The sequence below is a fragment of the Oncorhynchus kisutch genome, linkage group LG9 (assembly GCF_002021735.2).
Source record: "Oncorhynchus kisutch isolate 150728-3 linkage group LG9, Okis_V2, whole genome shotgun sequence".
NCBI lineage: Eukaryota > Metazoa > Chordata > Actinopteri > Salmoniformes > Salmonidae > Oncorhynchus > Oncorhynchus kisutch.
In genome coordinates, this window is record NC_034182.2 from 41,272,475 (window position 1) to 41,282,396 (window position 9,922).

General features: G+C 41.7%; 1 protein-coding gene across 3 annotated transcripts in view; it reads right to left on the minus strand.

The window, feature by feature from the left end:
• Positions 1-9,498, minus strand: part of LOC109878502 (RNA-binding protein with multiple splicing) — a 68,531-nt gene extending 59,033 nt beyond the window's left edge. For 2 of the 3 annotated variants that reach the window (XM_031832606.1, XM_031832605.1), the window contains exon 1: positions 9,093-9,498. In XM_031832606.1, the coding sequence (XP_031688466.1) occupies positions 9,093-9,152 (60 nt within the window). In that variant the 5' untranslated portion in view covers positions 9,153-9,498. The remainder of the gene's footprint in view (positions 1-9,092) is intronic. The other variant, XM_031832604.1, reaches the window with a different exon arrangement.
• Between the last annotated feature and the right edge of the window lie 424 nt (positions 9,499-9,922).

Sequence of the window (9,922 nt, forward strand, 5' to 3'; positions counted from 1 at the left end):
CCCTCTCTGTGGTAAGACCCTCCCCCCTCTCTGTGGTAAGACCCGTCCCCACTCTGTGATAAGACCCTCCCCCCTCTCTGTGGTAAGACGCTCCCCCCTCTCTGTGATAAGACCCTCCCCCCTCTCTGTGATAAGACCCTCACCCCTCTCTGTGGTAAGACCCGTCCCCTCTCTGTGATAAGACCCTCCCCCCTCTCTGTGGTAAGACCCTCCCCCCTCTCTGTGATAAGACCCTCCCCCCTCTCTGTGATAAGACCCTCCCCCCTCTCTGTGATAAGACCCTCCCCCCTCTCTGTGGTAAGACCCTCCCCCCTCTCTGTGATAAGACCCTCCCCCCTCTCTGTGATAAGACCCTCCCCCCTCTCTGTGATAAGACCCTCCCCCCTCTCTGTGGTAAGACCCTCCCCCCTCTCTGTGATAAGACCCTCCCCCCTCTCTGTGATAAGACCCTCCCCCCTCTCTGTGGTAAGACCCTCCCCCCTCTCTGTGGTAAGACCCTCCCCCCTCTCTGTGATAAGACCCTCCCCCCTCTCTGTGATAAGACCCTCCCCCCTCTCTGTGGTAAGACCCTCCCCCCTCTCTGTGGTAAGACCCTCCCCCCTCTCTGTGATAAGACCCTCCCCCCTCTCTGTGATAAGACCCTCCCCCCTCTCTGTGGTAAGACCCTCCCCCCTCTCTGTGATAAGACCCTCCCCCCTCTCTGTGATAAGACCCTCCCCCCTCTCTGTGATAAGACCCTCCCCCCTCTCTGTGATAAGACCGTCTCCATAGGCTGACTTAACAGCATTCCAAAGACAATAATTAGAACTGGCTAATTGAGCCTTTCCCACGAATCCCTTTGTTACTGATCCCCCAACCTTGGTCTTTTTTGTTTTGAAGTGGGTAAAAGCATGAGTTAAACTGGACAGAAACTGAGTCACTTTTCTTTAAGCTTAAAACATCCAGTTACAGAAGAAAATGACCCTTTAAAAAATCAACTATTTCTAAAACAAACCAATTTAACCCCTGATGGTAAGGCATCCACTTCATCCAATGATGGAGAGCCTAACCCTGGTTGGCATGGCTGGCATGCTGGCTAAAGACTCATGGCTTTCAGCTGAGCAGTCAGTAGTCAGCAGTCAGTAGTCAGTAGTCAGTAGTCAGTAGTCAGTAGTCAGTAGTCAGCAGTCAGTAGTCAGTAGTCAGCAGTCAGTAGTCAGTAGTCAGCAGTCAGTAGTCAGCAGTCAGCAGTCAGTAGTCAGTAGTCAGCAGTCAGTAGTCAGCAGTCAGTAGTCAGCAGTCAGTAGTCAGCAGTCAGTAGTCAGCAGTCAGTAGTCAGTAGTCAGCAGTCAGTAGTCAGCAGTCAGTAGTCAGCAGTCAGTAGTCAGCAGTCAGCAGTCAGTAGTCAGTAGTCAGCAGTCAGTAGTCAGCAGTCAGTAGTCAGCAGTCAGTAGTCAGCAGTCAGTAGTCGGTAGTCAGTAGTCAGCAGTCAGTAGTCGGTAGTCAGCAGTCAGCAGTCGGTAGTCATCTGTTAAACGCTGAGGGTCATCTCAGGGTCATCTGCTAAATGCTGAGAGTCATCTGTTAAACACTCAGGGTCATCTGCTAAATGCTGAGAGTCATCTGTTAAACACTGAGGGTCATCTCAGGGTCATCTGCTAAATGCTGAGGGTCATCTGTTAAATGCTGAGGGTCATCTCAGGGTCATCTGCTAAATGCTGAGAGTCATCTGTTAAACACTCAGGGTCATCTGCTAAATGCTGAGGGTCATCTGTTAAATGCTGAGGGTCATCTCAGGGTCATCTGCTAAATGCTGAGAGTCATCTGTTAAACACTCAGGGTCATCTGCTAAACGCTGAGGGTCATCTGTTAAATGCTGAGGGTCATCTCAGGGCCATCTGCTAAATGCTGAGAGTCATCTGTTAAACGCTGAGGGTCATCTCAGGGTAATCTGCTAAATGCTGAGAGTCATCTGTTAAACACTCAGGGTCATCTGTTAAACGCTGAGGGTCATCTCAGGGTCATCTCAGGGTCATGCTTTCACATTATGATATACGCCAATAGAGAGCTAGCCTGCTGGGATATGGGGAGGTATGGGTTATAGAGAAAATGGAGAGAGAGGAAGGAGGGGAGTTGGATCGAGAGAGAGAGACGAAGATGATGGTTGGTAGTTGAATGAGAGAGAGACTAAGGTGATGGTTGGTAGTTGAATAAGAAAGAGACTAAAGTGATGGTTGGTAGTTGAATGAGAGAGAGACTAAAGTGATGGTTGGTAGTTGAATGAGAGAGAGACTAACATGGTGGTTGGTGCCACTGAGTGTCATTATAATGCCAGGAGTTAGTGAGTGCATGAGTGAAAAAGGGATAGTGAGGGAGAGAAGGAGTGGGGGGGGGGTGTTAAGATAGATGTGGTTAATTATAGTATGTGAGTGAGAGAGACTAAGTGCAGGTGACAGAATAAGCACATAGACACAGCATGACAAAACAAACCAAACCGCCAGACGTATTTCAGAAAGGCTGGCACGTCTTCCAACACTACTATCTGTCAATGATCACACAGCATCATAAGACATGAATGGACCTTAAGTCAGCAATGAGTTTTTTTTTTTTAAACCAAGATGATCAGTGTATTCACACAACGGCTGCTTCTTTTCTCCTTTCACTGGAGTATTCTCAAATGGTTTTGAAGACTTCTGTACAATTCTAAACACTTCTTTTTTTTCTTTCTTCCTCCCAGCGTCACATTTCACAGTCGAACCAGCAGTTGTTGACACTAAGCCTTGTTGTGTTTTCAAATACCTCTTGTCACACAGCTGACAAATGTCCAAGATAAGATAACAATTCCCCTAGCGCTTTTATAAATAAACTCAACCCATCGGGTGGGGAGGAAGGTAGTGTGTGTGTGTGTGTGTGTGTGTGTGCGCACCCTATCATAACCAGATTATGGCTCCAGTATCCCCCCCCTCCTGATATGTTCCACGTCATAGTTTGTTAATGTATCTGTGTGCCCTTTTCACAAACAGAACCCCCCCCACCACCACCACCACCACCACCACCACCACCACCACCACCACCACACACACACACACACACACACACAGGGAACATCGTGGCTTCACTCATCTTCACTCATCTTCCTCCTTCATCATTTTCCCACTGCATAACGCCCTGCTAAGATGTCTCTGAAAAGGTCAACCTGGCCACATGACCTGCCATTTGAAGAGGACGTAGATAGACAAAAAAACGGGCCTGCACAATTCAATTAGGCTCCAGGGAGGGATGGTTGCATCTGTTGGACTGTAGTTAAAGTGCAAATCTCTGCCAAGCTCTTCGGATTTATTGTAAGTTCTTGACCAATCACAACACAGATGTCCACATAAACCTATGGCTCTGTTCTAACACGTCATCTCAGTGAGACTAACCTGTGTAAATAAAGGTTTCAATCAATAAATGAATAACAATAATATATTGATACAATTGTAATGGCTAAGATCAAATAGGAATCGGTCACTTGATAAGCCTTGTAATGAAGCCTTCAAAAGGCACAATGCAACATTAGCCTCAACAGTAAGGGAACACTTTGTTCCAAATGAAATGCTTGTTTTAAAGTGAGGTCAGATTGCCAGGTTGAGGATGAGATGAGTGTGGATGTATTGAGGAATGTGGAGATATGGAGATGTCACAGAGGGGTGGAGGAATGTGGAGATATGGAGATGTGGCAGAGGGGTGGAGGAATGTGGAGATATGGAGATGTGGCTGAGGGGTGGAGGTTGTGCAGGCGAGCATGAAGGTTAGAGGTGAAGGAGACATTTATCTAAAACTCCTACAGGAAATGTATGCAAATTCTTCAATTTCTTTGTTCTAGAGAAAGCATTGTCTCGCTTCACTTTTTTTGCTATTCACTATGTTTTGAGAGCGTCTTGAATGGTAACCAAGACTGCTGGTCAATCCTGACCTCATATAATCCACAGTTACAATAATAATTTATTTCACATTGCCTACAGCAATGATCACCTGTACTGGTGATTGGGGAGTGCTACAGTACCGGGTTCTAGTCACGTACTGAAACACAAATTCAACTAATATATGAATCATTCAATAATGATTGTGTCATCAACAGAAAATCAACAGTATATCAACAGAATATCAACAGAGTATCAACAGAATGTTGACAGAATATCAACAGAATGTTGACAGAATATCAACAGAATATCAACAGAATGTTGAGAGAATATCAACAGAATGTTGAGAGAATATCAACAGAATATCAACAGAATGTTGACAGAATATCAACAGAATATCAACAGAATGTTGACAGAATATAATCCAGCACCAGTCAAGTCTCAAAGTGACACTAGTTTACAGTGAACACGGTGTGTGTGTGTGTAAGAACAATGAAGCAGGTGTATACTGCACTGAATTGCACAGGTGATTGCTACTTCAACTGTTTTTGAGGAAGATGCCAGAATTAGTAGTTGAACTTTGACGCTTTTACCATGATGACCTAGTGTTACTGTGTGGTGTTGTTGAACAATAAACTGACACCCTATATTACTTGTTTTTGACGAGAGGACAGTGTTTTCCCAGCAAACCAAAATTGGTTCTGTGAATGTTCCCAGATTGTAGGAAACGTGTAAGATCCGTATTTGAGCAACTTCCAAATGTAATGTGTCAGTCTAGGAATAAAATAACTCATACCTACACATACCGACTTTGCAAGCAGTGGTACCTATCCACCGGGCACACACTGGTTGAATCAATGAAATGACGTGGAAACAATGTGGAATAGATGTTACAGTGACATCGGTGCCCAGTGGGAACTTATTTAGAGATTAGTGAACAAGCAGGAAAAGCTGCCAGTCATACACACTAGAAAGTATATTTCTTTGAAATGATTCAAATGTTTTTCAGCTCGAAGCAAAGTCTGTGTGTGTGTGTGTGTTTGTGTGTGTGTGTGTGTGTTTGTGTCTCTATTAGTTGATCTGTGTTTGAGTGTGTGGCCTGTATCTGTTAGTGCTGAGCGATTTAACCGAAATGTCCCAAAAAAAACTAAAAAAATATTTAACCAGGAATTGACCGGCATCGGTTCAATTATTTATATTCCATTTCGTTTCTTTTTTTTCTGTGATGTCAATGCGCATATTGCACAGTGTCTCCAGAGATAAATCAAATCAAGCCCGAACTGTGCGATGTAGTAGGGAGTTGTAGTTTCAACAGGCCAATATTCTACATAGTTCGGCACAGAAAACATGGCAATTAACTACAATGACCATAATCCATTTAATGTCTTCTTGTCCTTCTGTGTTCAATTATGCCTGCTATCTGAAAATGCATGATCTAAGTGATTGATAGTTGGTATTCAGCAGTCATAGTAGTAGGCCTTATTTACTTTGAAGAACTACAAAAATTGTGATTTTGTCAGACTTCAGCTCTATGGAGATGAGATTACTTTTTTAATTGAACTTTTACTTATCTAGGCAAGTCAGTTAAGATCAATTTCTTATTTACAATGAAGGCCTACACCGGGCCAACCCCGGACGCTGTGCGCCGCCCTATGGGACTCCCAATCACGACTAGGTGTGATACAGCCTGGATTCGAAACCAAGGACTGTAAAGACACTTCTTGCACTGAGATGCAGTACCTTAGACCGCTGTGCCACTCAGGAGGCCCAAATGAAATAATAAAGTCATCAAATAAAACTAATGTTATAAACAACTGAAATATTTTATTAAAGTAAATTAATGTGAATAATGGTTAATAAGTGATCAGCAGTAATGTACAGTCACTAGCATCATGGGACTTTCATTACAGTCACTAGCATCATGGGGACTTTCATTACAGTCACTAGCATCATGGGGACTTTCATTACAGTCACTAGCATCATGGGGACTTTCATTACAGTCACTAGCATCATGGGACTTTCATTACAGTCACTAGCATCATGGGGACTTTCATTACAGTCACTAGCATCATGGGGACTTTCATTACAGTCACTAGCATCATGGGACTTTCATTACAGTCACTAGCATCATGGGGACTTTCATTACAGTCACTAGCATCATGGGGACTTTCATTACAGTCACTAGCATCATGGGGACTTTCATTACAGTCACTAGCATCATGGGACTTTCATTACAGTCACTAGCATCATGGGGACTTTCATTACAGTCACTAGCATCATGGGGACTTTCATTACAGTCACTAGCATCATGGGACTTTCATTACAGTCACTAGCATCATGGGACTTTCATTACAGTCACTAGCATCATGGGACTTTCATTACAGTCACTAGCATCATGGGGACTTTCATTACAGTCACTAGCATCATGGGACTTTCATTACAGTCACTAGCATCATGGGGACTTTCATTACAGTCACTAGCATCATGGGACTTTCATTACAGTCACTAGCATCATGGGGACTTTTATTCATTGTTTTATTCTGTGTTGTTACAGAATTCAACCCACATAATACATAGCGCATTTAATGTAAAAAAAAAGATGTCATCTAAAATCGAAAAACCCTGATTATTTTGAAAAATAATCTAACTGAAACAGAAACAACCTTAAAAAGCAATAATCAAAGCACTCTATTATCTGCGCGTTAGTGTGTGCACGCTTGCATGTGTGCTGGATTGTACAATGTTTTCTTCATGAGGAACAACCATTTACAAATATTAGGACATATATCATCTCACAAAATACGAAGTGTCACTGTCTAACTAGAAGTCAATATACATAAGTAAATATTAGGCTTTGGGTGGTCTGGAAAACTTCCAAACATATCCATGGCCAAGCCCATTAAACTCTCCTGTGCTCTTTAATGTAGTCTGTATAAACTCTCCTGTGCTCTTTAATGTAGTCTGTATAAACTCTCCTGTGCTCTTTAATGTAGTCTGTATAAACTCTCCTGTGCTCTTTAATGTAGTCTGTATAAACTCTCCTGTGCTCTTTAATGTAGTCTGTATAAACTCTCCTGTGCTCTTTAATGTAGTCTGTATAAACTATCCTGTGCTCTTTAATGTAGTCTGTATAAACTCTCCTGTGCTCTTTAATGTAGTCTGTATAAACTCTCCTGTGCTCTTTAATGTAGTCTGTATAAACTCTCCTGTGCTCTTTAATGTAGTCTGTATAAACTCTCCTGTGCTCTTTAATGTAGTCTGTATAAACTCTCCTGTGCTCTTTAATGTAGTCTGTATAAACTCTCCTGTGCTCTTTAATGTAGTCTGTATAAACTCTCCTGTGCTCTTTAATGTAGTCTGTATAAACTATCCTGTGCTCTTTAATGTAGTCTGTATAAACTCTCCTGTGCTCTTTAATGTAGTCTGTATAAACTCTCCTGTGCTCTTTAATGTAGTCTGTATAAACTATCCTGTGCTCTTTAATGTAGTCTGTATAAACTCTCCTGTGCTCTTTAATGTAGTCTGTATAAACTCTCCTGTGCTCTTTAATGTAGTCTGTATAAACTCTCCTGTGCTCTTTAATGTAGTCTGTATAAACTATCCTGTGCTCTTTAATGTAGTCTGTATAAACTCTCCTGTGCTCTTTAATGTAGTCTGTATAAACTCTCCTGTGCTCTTTAATGTAGTCTGTATAAACTATCCTGTGCTCTTTAATGTAGTCTGTATAAACTCTCCTGTGCTCTTTAATGTAGTCTGTATAAACTCTCCTGTGCTCTTTAATGTAGTCTGTATAAACTCTCGCTCCAAGCTTTGCTTTATATTGTACAAGTAGAAGGAGGCCTCAGCTGGAGCAGTGATCCACTATCTTACTTTTTGCCCCCCAAAAACATTTTTTTTTAGAGAAGATGCAAAGTTAAAATACTTGGTGCTGGGTTCATTTAGAGTGTTATAAGGCCTTGGGTGCTGTTGTAATCATTGACGTGAAAAGAAGTCTTTAAAGTAGTCACTCATAACATTTTCCCAGATTGACTTGAACTAAACTGTTAAATTTATGATGGGGGGGGGGGGGGGGGGGGCAAAAAAAGGACCAAAGTGTCAGTGACACGTGCTGCAGGTATGAAAGGTTTATAGTGGAACACTTACCTTCAGGACTTTATTGGAAACTTTATTGGAACATTGCAGTAAACCAAAGAGAGAGAGACACAAGGACCATAATACCTTTCCTCTATGTCTTTCTCCTACCACATATGTGTGATGCAAACTGGATTGCACCCATAGCGGTCTAAACACAAGGTCCATATATCAGGTCGCATCAAGTTTCGACTGTTTTGCCTATTCAGACATATGTGACTAATACTTAGGCTGTAATGAAATTCTTTCAAGATAAATAACTCATTTAATCTGATATATGTTTCTTACATCACTTGGCTGGGTAGACTGCGGCATATTGCAATAACACATCTGTCATCTAGAAAGCCGTCATTTCATTGCCAAAATAAATGACTCCGTGAAAATGATACCGCTACAAACATATTTACATAGCAAGATATATTTAGGACATTTGATACAATATTGCTAAACGGAGCTCATATTATTTTAAGAATAGAAGAAAAAAACTGTCAAGTTAGTGAGATATAACTTTACCAGCGTACATTCACGTGTTTAGATTATGGATACCAGAGACAATGGCATTCAGAGATATATCTTTTTTTAGCCTGAAACATAGTTCTGGATACTTTTCTGTGCTTATGCGGTATGGAGGCATATTGCCTGCATGTTGCAACAGCAGTGTTTGAAGATGATCTGAAGATCAGCTGACAGCCAATACGCTTACTTAGAAAGAACATGCCTACTCCTACACAAATTGTCCCTATCAAGTAAATCCTACATTACTCAATCTATCTCACATATTCATCAACAACATGATGTTGGACTTTTTTTTTCTTCAAAACTAATTCAGCAAAGTTTTAATTTGTGGTCAAAAGTTAACAGATGAGTATCACTAGTATTCATATCTCATTGTCTTCTGTCATTGAGAATAACCACAAGTGAAACATCATGAACGAATAGGTTTACACATGCATCACATGTGAATCAACTATTTGAATGTTCTTATGTATCGAATAACTAATAATAATAAAAAATCCCCTTAGAATGAAGATGCGCTAGTCAGACAACGTGACAAACCGAAAGGATATTAGACGGTCATACCTCCTCTTCATGACTGGTGAATTCATTCGATTCGTTCTCTTTCTCAGTATTGTTATTCATTCTGAGACAGTTATCTCTTTATCTTGGACCGCCTTTTGTTTGGTTCTATCCTTCTCCGGAGAAAACAGAAGAACAAGCCGTGTGCCGACCGCTGTCCTGTGTAAGCTATTGTACCTCTAGCTTTTTCCTAGTTTCCCGGCATTAATAAAATAAGTCAATGTTAAAAGTCAACTGACAGATAAACTGATAAATATTGAAATGGTTCTGGATATAGATCTAGATAACCCGTTAACACGACGACATATTCCTCATTAGAATGCAATATTCCTAGGAAATCTTTCCAGAACCACTGCGCGCCCCGAGGAGTGAGATGAAAATAACTATTCATTTAACTGCACTACGGCAAGGCAGACCTTGACGAGGAAAGTTCTCCCATCTCCTTCAAAGGAGGGGGGGGGGGCTGGGATGGGGCGTGGGATAGGGAGTGTGATGCGCCGTTTCTCCGAGCTTATGAATGTTTTATAAGGTGTCATACTAGGAAGGCAACAAAGGAACACTTATTTGAGCCTCCAGCGCAATCTACGCGTTTATCGAACGTTTTAGATTCTCACGCGTGTTTCAGGTGACCCAACATGTTTTCGAAACGAGGAGACAGCTTAGCTATTCACGTGCTTTTAACAAAAACATAACAATAACACGTTCACGGCGTTATTTCATTATTTTGTATTGCACAGAAGCCTATCAGTAAAGGTAGCCCAACTGACATTTGCTTTGGCCTGTTACATGGTATTGTATATCATTTGATACTTTTATTCAGTATGCAGTGAGTA